This window comes from Leptonychotes weddellii, chromosome X, assembly GCF_054177405.1.
Source record: "Leptonychotes weddellii isolate Sample4059 chromosome X, ASM5417740v2, whole genome shotgun sequence".
NCBI lineage: Eukaryota > Metazoa > Chordata > Mammalia > Carnivora > Phocidae > Leptonychotes > Leptonychotes weddellii.
The window spans coordinates 44,996,459-45,012,535 of record NC_138385.1 but is presented as its reverse complement, the minus strand read 5'-3'; the positions used below and the strand labels follow the sequence as shown (position 1 = coordinate 45,012,535).

Genomic DNA, 16,077 nt, shown 5'->3' with positions numbered 1-16,077 from the left:
AGTTCGCGTGCATGCGACCGTCGCTCTGGGTTTCTGTCCGGGGGGCTGCGGTTCACGTGCGTGTGACCCCGCCGGTCTGGTTTTCTACCCCGGGGGCTGCCCTAAAGTCCTTTCCCGATGCTACCAGTCTGTGAGTCTGTGCCCCGTCCGCAGCGCGTGAGACTGTCACTCACCAGCAGTGTAGGATCCCCACAGCCAGGCACCCTCCTGCTGCCATTTATCCTCCGATATCTGCCCGCAGAATCACGGCTCTCCACTTTGTACCTCAAAACCAACTGCCTGCGATATTCTGTTTGTAGAGATCCAGATCTTCTTACATCTCAGGCTGGTTTTGTGGGTGCTCAGAGTGGTCTGGTAGACATCCAGCTCAATTCCGGGGACCAGTTGAAATAGGGTCCCCTACTCCTCCGCCATCTTTCCCCCCTCCCCCTGTACTGTATTCTTTTTGTCACAACCATAGTGTCATTGCATAATAAACCTGATTTGTCATTTAATTTGATAAGAAAACAATTCTTGCTCAACTGGACCTTAAAAGTATATGTTCCAAGTCTGATTGTCTCTTCTTTTCTTGATTTGACATAATGGTCATGCACAAGTAATGTAAATAAACAAACAAACAAACAAACAAACAGTCACATTAAGGTGATATGTTGGGGCACTTGAAACTGTGGGGAAGGAAAAATAATTTTTGCTCTACACTTGTAGGTTCTCAACTGAGACCTCTTGTAGTAACAGACAGATTAACAGGAGAAAAACAAACAAAAGTTTAATAACATGTATGCTTCCTATATATATATAGGATACCCAGAAAAACAGAATAACTTTCTGAAGTGGCCCAAGACATTACCCTAAATCCATCTTCAGCTAAAGACAAAAGATGTTGGGGGGTGGGTGAAACAGTTAAGGAAGGTTACCAGGAAGAGCACAGTAAACAAGTACAGAATCTGTTATGCAGGTTTAAGTTTGTTGCCTTCTCCAATGATGAGTTGCTAAAAATTTGGTCACCTTTCTCTTGCAGGTACAGAAAAGGAAACATCCTTTTTTCCCTTATAAATATAGTATTTTTTTTAAAAGATTTTATTTATTTATTTGAGAGAGAGAATGAGAGACAGAGAGCACGAGAGGGAAGCGGGTCAGGGGGAGAAGCAGACCCTTCGCTGAGCAGGGAGCCCGATGTGGGACTCGATCCCGGGACTCCAGGATCATGACCTGAGCCAAAGGCAGTCGCTTAACCAACTGAGCCACCCAGGCGCCCCTAAATATAGTATTTCTTATGAAAGGGTAACTTCTACTCAGTCTTCAGAGTTTTTCTTATGTTTGTTTTTTCTTAAAAGTGATCAACCTAAGATAATCTTTATGCCAAAGAAACACATTTTGGAGTGACAAAATCTGCACTCCTTCAAAACACTGTCAAATAATAATTGTATCACTGTAATTTGTAGCACACCAAACAACAGTACGAAGTTCTGAGAGTGTGACATAAGATCTCAAATACACTACTCAACTCTGCTATTATAGCATGAAAACTATCAACATTCATTGCGTTTTTTCAGCTTCTTGAAAAATCTTTCTTTTTCATAGATCAAAGGATAACTTTTTAGCAAATCCTTTATCCATATACTAAAACCAAATATACAGAAAATGTGTATAGCATATGTTCATTATTTTAAAAACAGAGAACATACTCTAAGTCCTGCAGAAAATTCAATGGATAAAATCATTATATTTTCAAGACCTTGATAATTATTCTGGGTTGGTAGGTTAGTATCTTTGTATTGGTTCAGAAATTTCTTTGCACTTATTAAATATATTTTTATGTTAGGCAGCAAATTTGTGATGTTCTGGCAAACAGGATAGGTTTTAATTTTAGACCATGGTGAATTCATAAATACAAGCTGTTGAACACATTGAGTTATAACAGCACTGGAGTGAAAAAATCTCTCCAGCTTAAATTTCATCCATTTAAATATTTTAAATTGTCCTCTACATTTCTATTCATATGTTTAATGGAATACTTAAAAGTTACAGTGAAATTTAAGCTCTATGAGATAATTTTTTTCTCTCTCTATTCCTAGTGTCTAGAGTTTTGCCTGTCATATTACAACTCCTCAATGACTATGATACGTACAGAGATTTACACAGGCACTATTTTATTTACCCATATTTCATGCATGTGTGCAATGCGCTACATTTTTCACTTTTAACAAACCACTGAAAAAATACTTGTGTTTTATTTCTCCTTCTAAAGCCAATGATGGAGGTTGTACGATCTCACACCCCAATGAAAGAGTCAACAACTGTGGAGATCTGGATTCATCCCCAACCACAGGTATGAAAGGAAACACTTGATATTTTTCTATTCCTTTTATTTGATTTTTATGAATGTATAAGAAATATTCTTAAATTGTGTTTCTCAATGTGTGTTCCAGGAAGTTTCTTTAGATGGTTTTGTGCCAGACGCTAGTATAAAAATATGACAGTAAATACATGTTTCTTCCTAGTGTTGTTTGCTAATGATAGTTGAGTTAATTTATTTGTTGAATAAGGTACAAGCATTCCTCAAAAAGTATCTTCTGAATGATTGCCTATTCCACTGATTTTTAAGTCTACTTCTGAAATTTTGGATTGAAAAAAAATGACAATTGCTGTTTATAATATGATTTAATATAGGGAAATTTGTATGCTAATTAGGCAAATTTTAGTGAAACCTCACTAAAATCAGTTCGGGTGGAAACCAGTTTGATTTTTAAAATTAACTTATAAGGTACTTTAAAAAAAAGAAAAACACTTCTACTCATTTCAATCATAACAGCTCAAAATTTGACTAACAAATCCAATCCCAATTTTTTGCTAAGTAGAGACCCTTAAGAGGGCTTCAAAAATGGAGTGAGCAGACCAATATCTAAATATTTTCACACTATTTGTTATTTTGTGGCTGGTTAACTTACTATTTTTAATAAAGTGAAGGTTCTGAATCTGACCCTTTGGGTGCCAAATTAATAACCATAAATTGAACTCTACCCAGTTATTTTCATATGCATTTCATTTTTTGCAAAGCATATAAATTTAGAAAATGTAGAAAAATAATGCTTAAGTACAATGTTAAAAAACAAACAAACAAACAACTATAATTGTTGCAGGATCATTGAACATGACAGTCAGGAAAGAATTCTTGAGACCTTTTACAGTGCAACTTAGTAAGTTTATTCAAGTAGCACAGGGACAAGACCCATGGGCAGAAAGAGCTGAACTTTTGCTGTATGAAGCTAGTGGTTATATGCATAGTGCTTGAGTGGGTGGGGACATGCAGGGAGTATTAGATCATAAATGTCTTCTTCAAATTTCTACTCATAAAACCACTTTTCCAAGATTTCTCTGGTGTTTATCATTCAGTACAATATTAACTATCAGTGAGACATACAGGCCATCATGAGACCCTTTAAGAATGTAGCACCCAGCACTTATTTGATCCTTATCAAAACTATGTAGGTTATAGGTCAGCCTTCTGGGCTAAAGGTGAACATTTTTATGCTTCTATCCTCCATCATAATGAAAAGAAAATAACATTTGTTTATTATTTATTATTTCATGTGTGTTTCTGAAATTTATGAAATTCATGTGTTTTGTAAAAATAACATTCTACAATATTTTACAAAGTTAATTTATGCTCTTGCAGAAGAGTTACAGAGTTAATATACTCACTATAGGGAAAAAATGATTAATCAAATAAAGGAACATTACAAGCTGGGAACTGTCCAAATTGTTACAAGTTTTAAATTACTCAAGTCTGACTTGGTGAAGTTTTGCCAAATTTCAAACTGATTTTCAAGCCTTGCATCTCTGATTCAGTCTCAAGAAAATTGATAAGCATATGGAATATAAGTAATATGATCTATATTTGTACCCTCAATTAAGAATCTATTGCAGTCCTTTAAATTTTGAAGGCATTTGCTATATATAATTGTTCTGCATTTTTAGAAAGTGTTTTCAGGAAGTTAAAAGAATCTGTTGCAGTCTTCAGAAGAGCAGTTTTGAAGAAAAGTACACAACTTTAAAAAATGTACATTAAGTTCCAAAAATCTGAACAATCAGTGTGACATAGGATATGACAGGGATAAATAGAAGTCAGATGGAATTAGACATTATTATGTAACACTCTTTATCTATGAATAAGAAGATGCTCTATCAACTATATATATATATATATATTTATATTTATATATTTATATATATTTTTTCAAGCAATTATTTTTTATTGTATTCTACTAAATGGAATGCAATGTAATTAATTGTGCTAATTTATGGCCAATTACTGATGCTTTCATCTGGAACTTAAAATCTTTTTAGAGACACATTCATTCCTTATATGGGGGTGGTTTTTGCTTGAAGCTGTTTTAGTTAAGTAAGTCTTTTAAGTATCTGACAACCTTGAGTGTCCTTACACTCTGAGACTTCAGTTAAAAATTAAAATATGTCAAAAAAATTAAAATATGTCATAAAGTGTTGGATTAAAATATATAGTATTACTATGCATTTGATACAGATAAGGACTTTTCAACATTTTTTTGATAAACATTGTGCTTGCCTTTGTAAAGTTTGAAGAAAATATTTGTATTATGAATAAGCTTTTATGGTTCCTTATGAAGTATCTCATTTGACAAGATATTTATTTGCAATATTTAAAAAGCAATAATCAAGGAAAGAATATCCAATAGTAAAAAGACAGTCTCTTCAACAAATGCTGCTGGGAAAACTGGACAGCAACATGCAGAAGAATGAAACTGGATCATTTTATTAAACCATACACAAAAATAAATTCAAAATGGATGAAAGACCTAAATGGGAGACAGAAAGTCATGAAAGTCCTAGAGGAGAACACAAGCAGTAACCTCTTTGACATCAGCCTTAGCAACTTTTTACTAGATACATGTCCTGAGGCAAGGGAACCCAAAGCAAAAATAAACTATTGGGACTTCATCAAGATAGAAAGCTTCTACACAGCAAAGAAAACAATCAACAAAACTAAAAAGCAGTCTTCAGAATGGGAAAAGATATCTTTTTTGGGGAGATATGGGGAAGGTATGTGCTATGGTGAGTGCTGTGAATTGTGTAAGACTGTTGAATCACAGACCTGTACCTCTGAAACAAATAATATATGTTAAAAAAAAAAAAAAGAAGATAGCAGGAAGGGAAAGATGAAGGGGGGAATTGGAGGGGGAGACGAACTATGAGAGACTATGGACTCTGAGAAACAAACTGAAGGTTCTAGAGGGGAGAGGGGTGGGGGGATGGGCTAGCCTGGTGATGGGTATTAAAGAGGGCACGTACTGAATGGAGCACTGGGTATTATATGCAAACAATGAATCATGGAACACTACATCAAAAACTAATGATGTAATGTATGGTGATTAACATAACATAATAATAAAAAAAGAACTTATCAAACTCAAGAACTCAAGACCAAAAAACAAATAATCCAGTTAAAAAATGTGCAGAATAAAGAGAGGAGGCAAGATAGTGGAGGAGTAAGGGATCCTGTTTCAACTGGTCCCCTGCATTTAGCTAGATATCTATCAAACTGTTTTGAACACACATGAAATCAGCCTGAGATGTAAGAATATAGATCTGGATCTCTACAAGCAGAAAAGTGACTGCTTTTTGCAAGGTAGGATGTGCAGAGTCGTGAACCTGTGGGGAGCTATCAGAAGATAAACATTAGGGGGAGGGAGCCTCCATAAACTGGCTCCTGGAACATGATATAACACCAGAGTGCAAAATCAGAACCCTTAAAAATCTGCTCTAGTGAGAGACATCCTTCTCTGAAAGGGGCTCTGGAAATAAAAAGGCAGAATTCTAGGTAGGGCATTGTGGTCTTGGGAGCCGAATAGCCACAGAGCAAACGGGGGTGCCCGAACCATAAAGTGCCTGAGCAGTGGAGCCGGGAAGCAGGTTATGGTGAGTGAGCCGAGGACTGGACTCTCAGCTCAGATTGCCATAAACCAAGAGCCAGGCTGGTCGGTAATCGCTCTTTTCCTGAGCAGCCTGAAAAAGACTGGAACCTGCACCCGTGACCAAGCAAAAGCTCACAGGGTGGTAGCAACCCAGAAAGGACATTAGGGTGGCACCCAGACATGATCCAGGAGCTTTGGGTGCACAAGAGAGCCCATGGTAACTCACAGTTTTAGAGTCACAAAGGACAGTGGCACTCTTGGGCCCCTGGGACTACCTCTGAGAGAGTTGCCATGGGCCTGCAGCTCGAGAAGCTGCAGTTTTTGTTGCCTACAGAAGGGAGACTGTTTGTCCCAGAGGGTTGACTAAAGAGGGCAGACTATGACCTTCTGCTCTGGGCCAGAGTTTTGGGCACAGCCATTTTTGTTCTGATCCTCTGAAGAGGCACAGAAAACCTCCAAGGAACAAAAACCACACAGAGGACTGTTTCCACTGAGTCCATCGCCCTGACAAGGGTGGGACAACTCTGCCCAGGCAGGAATACCTGAGAAACAGCGCAGCATGCCCCTTCCCCAGAAGACAGGCTGACAGAACAGGTGGATGACAAGCCTATGGATTCCACAAGACTGTAAAATTCCAACGCCGGGGGAAAATAGTATATTGAGCTCCAGGTATTGCCTCACAACTCATTTATTTTGCAGATAAAATTATTTTCTTTTCTTTCTTTTTCTTATGCTTTGTCTTTTTTTATACTTTTTCTCATTTCAACTAGATGTTTATTATACCAACTTATATTTCATAGTCGTTTTTAACTTGTATTTTTTCAATCTACATTTTTAAATAGATATGTGCTTCATTTTAGTCCTTTTTTCATTCTCTTCAATTTTATCTTTATATATATATGAATTACTTTCCTTGCAGTTTTGGGATGTAGTGTCTTCTAACACACAGACCAAAGTTAACCCAGGAACAGGTGGAATACCCTGCTTTGTCTACACTGTGAAATTATACTTCCTCTTCCCCTCCCCCCACTTTTTAAAAATTTTTATTCTTGTGTTTAAATTTGGCTTTGTTTTTCTGTGGTTGCTTCTGACCACTCTGGATTTTGCTAGGGTGCATCTTGCTTGGGTCATTTGGACTCTGCTCATTTGCTCACCCATCATTCTCTGGACAGAATGACAAGACGGAGGAACTCACACAAAAAAAGAATAAGAGACAGTGTTCTCTGCCATAGATAATCGAAATGGATATAAGTAAGAATGAGAGATAGAATTCACGATAGCAGTCATAAAGTCAATAGATAGGCTTGAAGAAAGCATTAGTGACAACATAGAAACTCTAAGGGCAGAAATGAGATCTAATCAGGCCAAAGGTAAAAATGCTATGAATGAAATGCAGTCTAAACTGGATACTTTAATAGCCAGGGGAAATGAGGCAGAAGAGAGAATAAGTGATCTAGAACATAAATTGATGAAAAGGGAGAAGTTGAGGAAACCAGAAATAGACAGCTAGTAGACCATAAAAAAATGATTGGAGAGGATAATGATGCCATGAAATGTTCCAATGTCAGAATTATTGGGACCCCCGAGGGGGCAGAGAGACAGAGAGGGCTAGAAGGTATATCTGAGCAAATCATAGCTAATAATTTCCCTAATCTGAGGAAGGAAACAAGCATTCGTGTCCAAGAGGCAGAGAGGACCCCTCCTAAAATCAATAAAAATAAATCAATACCTTGACATACAGTAGTGAATCTTGCAAATCTTACAGTCAAATAAACTATTCTGAGAGTAGCTAGGGAGAGGAGTTTCCTTATATATGGAGGGAGGAACATCAGGATAACATCAGACCTATCCACAGAAACCTGGCAAGCCAGAAAGGACTGGCATGATATATTCAGGGTAGTAAATGAGGAGAACATGAAGCCAAGAATACTTTACCTAGCAAGGCTGTCATTCAGAATGGATGGAGAGATAAAGAGCTTCCACGACAGACAGAAACTAAAAGAATATGTGACCACTAAGACAGCCCTGCAAGACGTAAGGTGGATTCTGTAAGTGAAGAGAGACCCCAAGAGTAATATAAACCAGATAGTAACAGAGACAATCCACAGAAACAGGGACTTTACAGGCAATACAATAACACTAAATTCATATCTTCCAATAGTTACTCTAAATGTAAATGGGCTGAATGCTCCCATCAAAAGACACAGGGTTTCAGATTGAATTAAAAAGCAGGACCCATCCATATGCTGAATAAAAGAGAATCATTTTGAGCCAAAAGACACCTCCAGATTGAAAGGGAGGGGATGAAAAAACATTTACCATGCCAATGGACCTCAAAAATAAGGTAGGGTTGCAATCCTCATACCAGACAAATTAGATTTTAAACCAAAGACTGTAGTAAGAGATGTACAGGAACACTATATCATACTTAAAGGGTCTATCCAATAAGAAGATCAAACAACTGTAAATATTTATGCCCCAACATGGGAGCAGCCAATTACATAAACCAATTAATAATCAAAATAAAGAAACATACTGGTAATAATACATTAATAGTAGGAGACCTCAACACTCCACTCACAGCAATGGACAGATCATTTAAGCAGAAAATCAATAAATAAACAAGAGCTTTGAAAGACACATTGGACCAGATGGACTTTGTAGATATATACAGAGCACTCTAACCTAAAACAGCAAATACTCATTCTTCTCAAGTGCACGTGGAACTTTCTCCAGAATAGACCACATAACTGGGTCACAAATCAGATCTCAGCCAATACTAAAGATTAAGATTATTCCCTGCATATTTTCAGACCACAATGTTTTGAAACTGGAACTCAACCACAAGAAGAAATTTGGAAGGAACTCAAACACTTGGAAGTTAAAGAGCATTCTCCTAAAGAAACACTACATGGAAAACTAATGATGTACTGTACGTTGGCTAACAGAAAATAATAATAATAATAATAATAATAATAATAAAAGAATGAATGGGTCAACCAGGAAATTAAAGAAGTTAAAGAATTCACTGAAACCAATAAAAATGAAAACACATTCAAAACTTATGGGACACTGCAAAGACAGTCCTAAGAGGGAAGTACATAGCCATCCAGCCTCTCTTAAGAAATTAAAAAATGCCTAATGCACAAACTAACCTTACACCGAAAAACCTGGGAAAAGAAGAGAAAGTGAAGCCTAAATCAAGAATGAGAAGAGAAATAATAAAGATTAGAGCAGAAATCAATGAAATAGAAAGCAGAAGAACAGTAGACCAGATCAATGAAACTAGAAGCTGATTCTTTGAAAGAATTAATAAGATTGCTAAACTGCTGGCCAGACTTATCCAAAAGAAAAGGGAAAGGACCCAAATTAATAAAATCATGAATGAAAGGGGGAAGGTCATGACTAACACCAAGGAAATAGAGACAATTGTTAGAACTTATTACCAGCAGCTATATGCCAACAAATTAGGAAATCTGGAAGAAATGAATGCATTCCTGGAAACTTATAAACTACATAGACTGAAACAGGAAGAAATAGACAATCTGAGTAGACCAATAACTAGTAACGAAATTGAAGCAGTAATCAAAAACCTCCCAAAAAACAAGAGTCCAGAGCCAGATGGCTTCCCAGGGGAATTCTACCAAACATTTAAAGAAGAAAAAATACCTATTTTACTGAAGCTGTTTCAAAATATAGAAATGGATGGAAAACTTCCAAACACATTCTATGAGGCCAGCATTACCCTCATCCCAAAACCAGGCAAAGACTCCATCAAAAAGGAGAATTACAGACCAATATCCCTGATGAACGTAGATGCCAAAATACTCAACAAGATCCTAGGGAATAGGATCCAACAGTACATTAAAAGGATTAACCACCATGACCAGGTGGGATTTATTCCTGGGATTCAAGTGTCCTTTCAACATTTGCAAATCAATCAACGAGATAGAGCACATTAAAAAAAGGAGACAAGAATCATATGATCCTCTCAATTGATGCAGAGAAAGCATTTGACAAAATACAGCATCCTTTCTTGATTAAAACTCTTCAAAGTATAGAGATAGACGGAACATGGGAACATACCTCAATATCATAAAGGCCTTCTATGAAAAGCCTGCCCACAGCAAATAGCATTCTCAATGGGGAAAAACTGAGACCTTTTCCCTTAAGATCAGGAATACAACAGGGATTCCCTCTCTTACCACTATTGTTCAACATAGTAGTAGAAATCCTAGCTTCAGCAATCAGAAAACAAAAAGAAATAAAGGCATTCAAATTGGCAAAGAAGTCAAACTCCCTCTCTTCACAGATGACATGATACTTTATGTGGAAAACCCAAAAGACTTCACCCCCAAATTACTAGAACTCATACAGCAATTCAGCAACGTGGCAGGATACAAGACCAATGCACAGAAATCAGTTGCATTTCTATACACTAACAATGTGACTGAAGAAGGAGAAATTAAGGAATAGAATCCATTTACAATAGCACCAAAAACCATAAGATACCTAGGAATAAACCTAACCAAAGAGATAAAGGACCTATACTCTAGAAATGACAGAACACTTATGAAAGAAATTGAAGAAGGCACAAACAGATGGAAAAATATTCCATGTTCATGGATTGGAAGAATAAACATTGTGAAAATGTCTATGCTGCCCAGAGCAATATACACTTTCAATGCAATGCCTACCAAAATACAATTGACATTTTTCACAGAGCTGGAACAAACAATCCTAAAATTTGTATGGAACCAGAAAAGACCCCAAATTGCTGGGGGATTGTTGAAAAAGAAAACCAAAGCTGGTGGCATCACAATGCTTGACTTCAAGCTATATAACAAAGCTGTGATCATTAAGACAACTTGGTATTGGCACAAAAAAATGACACACAGATCAGTGGAACCCAGAAATGGACCCTCAACTCTATGGTCAACTAATCTTTGGCAAATCAGGAAAGAATATCCAATGGAAAAAAGACAGTCTCTTCAGGAAATGGTGCTGGGAATATTGGACAGCCACATGCAAAAGAATGAACCTGGACCATTCTCTTACACTATACACAAAGCTAAAGTCAAAATGGATGAAAGACCTCAATGTGAGACAGTAATCCATCAAAATCCTAGAGGAGAACATAGGCAGTAACCTCTTTACCTTCAGCTACAGCAACTTCTTTCAAGACACGTCTCTAAAGGCAAGGGAAACAAAAGCAAAAATGAACTTTTGGGACTTCATCAAAATAATAAGTTTCTGCACAATAAAGGAAAATTTCAACCAAACTAAGAAGCAACCCACAGAATGGGAGAAGATATTTGCAAATAAAGGGCTGGTATCCAAGGTGTATAAATTACTTCTCAAACTCAATACCAAAAAACAAATAATCCAGTCAAGAAATGGGCAGAAGAGATGAACAGACACTTCTCCAAAGAAGACATACAAATGGCTAAAAGACACATGAAAAAATGTTCAACATCACTAGCCATCAGGGAAATACAAATCAAAACTACAATGAGATACCACCTTATACCAGTTAGAATGGCACAGATTAACAAGGCAGGAAACAACAAGTGTTGGCGAGGATGTGGAGAAAGGGGAACCCTCTTACACTGTTGGTGGAAATGCAAGCTGGTACAGCCACTCTAGAAAACAGTATGGAGGTTCCTCAAGACGTTAAAAATAGTGCTACCCTACAACCCAGCAATTGCACTACTAGGTATTTACCCCAAAGATACAGATATAGTGAAAAGAAGGGACACATGCACCCCAATGTTCATAGCATCAGTGTCCACAATAGCCAAACTGTGGAAGGAGCTGAAATGTCTTTCAATAGATGAATGGATAAAGAAGATATGGTTCATATATTCAATAGAATATTACTCAGCCACCAGAAAAGATGAATACCTACCATTTGCATCACCATGGATGGAACTGGAGGGGATTATGCTAAGTGAAATAAGTCAAGCAGAGGAAGACAAACATCATATGGTTTCACTCATATGTGAAATATAAAGAACAGCACAGAGGACCATATGGGAAGGGAGAAAAAAACTGAATGGGAAGAAATCACAGGAGACAAACCATGAAAGACTCAGGACTCCAGGAACCAAAGTGAGGGTTACAGAAGGGAGGGGTATGGAGGAATGGGGTAACCGGTGTAGGTATTAAGGAGGGCAAGTGTTGTGATGAACACTGGATGTTATATGCAACTAATGAATCATCGAACACTACATCACAAACTAATGTTGCACTATATGTTGGCTAATTGAACATCATCATCATCATTATAATAATAATATTATGGGCAGAATATATGAATAGACATTATTCCAAAGAAGACATAGAGATGTCTAACAGTCACATGAAAAGATGCTCAACATCAGTCATCAATAGGAAAATACAAATCAAAAGTATGAGATACCACCTCACATCTGTCAGAATGACTGAAATTAACAACACAGGAAACAACAAAATTTGACAAGGATGCTGTAGTCTAATTGTAGAAAGAGCCAAAATGCCCATCTACTGATGAATAGGTAAAGAAATGGTATATAATGAATCATGGATCACTACATCAAAAACTAATGATGTATTAACTAACATAATAAAATAAAATAAAATTTAAAAAAAGAAGTGGTATATAAATATATAGAAATATTACTCAGCCATCAAGAAGAATGAAATCTTGACATTTGCAATGACATGATTAGATGTAGAGACTATTATGCTAAGCAAAATAAATCAGTCAGAGAAAGACAAATACCATATGATTTCACTCATATGTGGAATTTAAAAGTCAAAACAAATGAACATAGGTGTAAAAAGAAAGACAGAGACCAACCATAAAACAGACTCTTAACTCTAGAGAACAAACTGAGATTGCTGGATTGGAGGTGGGCAGGGGCCTGAGTTAAATGGGTGATGGGTATTAAGGGGGACACTTGTAATAAAGACTGGATGTTGTATATAAGTCATGAATCCCTAAATTCTACACCTGAAACTAAATAAATAAATGAATGAATGAATAAATAAATAAATAAATAAATAAATAAATAACAATCAGAAAATACAAACTACTAAAAGTAGAGTGCAACTTGAAAATTAAGTTGTTTTTTTCCTCCTTTGAAATTTTTAAGCCCCTTTATAAACCCCCCCTCAACTATTCAGATGCCAATTAATTAAAATTCATTATACAGATAGACTCTGACCATTTATTTTTTTTAATTATGGGTGAATGGTATAATGCTTTCTCATAAATCAGATTCATTTTTAGCTATTAAACCAACTCTTCAACTAATTAAAGAAAGTTTTAGACCATGAACTTATAAGTCAACTTATTCTTTGAATAAAGAAATTAAAATCAATGTATCTATTTCCTTATAAGAAATATCCTTATAAGTTCTTTTTCTTTAGCATTTTGTTAGAATTTTTAGAATATATTTCTGTACACAACTGAGGTACATACCTTGAAGCTCCAAGTTAGACTTAAAAATTGAGAAAATTTTAAAATAACATTGGAAAATAAATGAAATCTTTTATTTATTTTTTTTTCAATGTGCTGGGCCAATGGGATCATAAGCATTCACTCTAGCTGAAAGGAAGGAAAAATTCTTTTCTATCCTTAAGTTCTTCCAGCTGCACTAAGAATTAAATTTACATAAGACAGATTAACAGTAGAAAAAAAAAGTTTTATTACATGCATACTGAGGTTCAATTATGAAATTGAGATCTAAAGAAATGACCAAGGCATGCAGTTATTATACTTTCTCTACAAAAAGACAATAAATCTTAGTGGACTTAATAGGACAAAGAGAACTTAACTTTGGGAGCTTCAATTAGTAAGTAATTCTAAACAAAATTTGGGCTGCAGTAATAAATTAGTAAAAAGTAACAAAGGTTGTTTATAGAGCATTCTGAGCTCTAAATTTCTCATCTCTAGTAATAAGGATGTCTCTTTACCTCTTAGTACAGGAAGGATACCTTTCACAGGGGAGATTTATTTCCTACTTTCAGGGGAACAGAAGAGGTTCTGAGTGTCCTTCCTGCATTGGCTGTATCTTAATTAACTTTTAGTTATAAAGTAATCAATATGCCAAAGTGGCACATTTTGAGGCAGTTTGCCCTTGGTCCCTACATAGCTGTCATCTTAGCATCTGTGTGGTACTTATGGGAAATAGAAAGCTACTCAAAAATAGTAATTGACCAGCTCTGCACATGCTGTATACATATGTCAGTTGATGTGGAATTCTTTTTTTTTTAATAACGAAGCATTTTATAATGATCTTTTCCCCTTGCCTAGTAAATTCTCTTGTCCACCTTCTCTGCCTTTGGTTCTTAGTAATTACTCTGCTCAATGAACTAGTAAGTCTAAAACTAAATAATATTTTGTCAAAAAATTGAAACAAAATAAAACTAGTATACTTTAAGGGTCTTTTCATGGTTTTCTATGATTTTCAATAGCCAACTACCTTGCTTGTGAAAAAATTATTCTACTTAGATGACAGTCTGATTATGAATATAAACATTAATTTTGCTCTGACTGTACTTCACTAAATACAGCTATATTGTGATCACTGATGTGGAAATGTTGACGAAGAAAGAACGGAGATGTTATGGTGCAAAAAGGTGTTTTTATTATAGCACAGGAATAGGACCCATGGGCAGAAAGAGTTGCCCTGGGATTGTGAGGAGCAACTGATATACTTTGGAGTTGGGGGAGGGGTAAAGACAAAGGAAGTCTCCAAAAGGACTTTCATGTGCTAAAGAAGACTCACAGGATCCTGGAAGCCTAGCTATTGTCAAGCTAAGATTGTTTTTCCCTCTAGCAAGGCATTAACATTAATATTGGGGGGCGCCTGGGTGGCTCAGATGGTTAAGCATCTGCCTTCGGCTCAGGTCATGATCCCAGGGTCCTGGGATCGAGTCCCGCATCGGGCTCCCTGCTAGGCGGGGAGCCTGCTTCTCCCTCTGCCTCTGCCTCTCTCTCTCTCTCTCTCTGACTCTCATGAATAAATAAATAAAACATTTAAAAAAAAACATTAATATTGGGAGTTCTGGGGCACCTGGATGGCTCAGTCAGTTAAATGTTTGACTCTTGATTTCCACTTAGGTCATGATCTCAGGTTTGTGAGATCAAGCCATGTACTGGGCTCCACACTGGATGTGGAGCCTGCTTAATATTTTCTCTCCCCCCTCCCTTTGCCCCCACCTCCCCCACATTTCTCTCTCTTTAAAATATATATGGAATTCATAGAGTAATGTCATACTCTGCCTGTCTCAAGTATTTGTCAATGGGCTGCCAGATATAAGGAAATATAATTTTATCTACATTTCTTTCTCCCTTTGTTCCCCACATCAATCATGACTTATGTTCATTGAGAAATAAGTAGCTCAGGACAATAGTACTAAGCAACTGCTGTAGAATAAATAAAAGTGGAGATGGGATCCTATTGCTTGACACTAGTTCCCCAAATCTTAAGGCCCACAGCTAGTGACTCATGTCTCCCACAAAGAACATAAGTGACCTCTGGCCCAGAAAGTAAATAACATAGAATAGACACAATGAGGTGATACAAAAGAAATGTTAAAAATAGAACAAATTTTTACTTTGAAAAGATGATGGAAGTCATATGTAGCAATGGAATTTATATTTTTATTGAACAAAACTTATATAAACTTACTCTGTACCAAGTAGTCTCCTAAACAATTAAAATATTAACTCATTGAGTTCTCATTACAAACTTATCACTATTATTATACCTATTATTATTATTAACTCTATTTTACAGATGAAGATGTTGGGGCACAGAGAGATGCTAGCAAATACCAAAGATAGGATGCAAACTTTCTGGGTCTGGCTCCAAAGCTATTCTTCTCAACTATATGATATGAGCAGCAAGAATGAATAACAAAAGTAGAAGGTAGTCCCTGGGACAAGAAATGTTTTTAAAGGAGTCTTTTTCTGGTGTTGAGCTAACATAATTTTCTATTCAGCTAGAACACCTGCAACATATTTGCATAAGATAAAGTAAGATGACTCCTTTATGATGATAGAGTGAAAATAAAAGAACAATAAGACATATGGACCATAAAGAATACAAGGTATTAAAGTAATCATAAAAATACG

General features: G+C 36.3%; 1 protein-coding gene across 9 annotated transcripts in view; it reads left to right on the top strand.

The window, feature by feature from the left end:
- Positions 1–16,077, top strand: part of PCDH11X (protocadherin 11 X-linked) — a 606,781-nt gene that overhangs the window by 280,305 nt on the left and 310,399 nt on the right. For all 9 annotated transcript variants that reach the window (XM_081808558.1, XM_081808550.1, XM_081808549.1 and 6 more), the window contains one exon: positions 2,249–2,329. In XM_081808558.1, the coding sequence (XP_081664684.1) occupies positions 2,249–2,329 (81 nt within the window). The remainder of the gene's footprint in view (positions 1–2,248; positions 2,330–16,077) is intronic.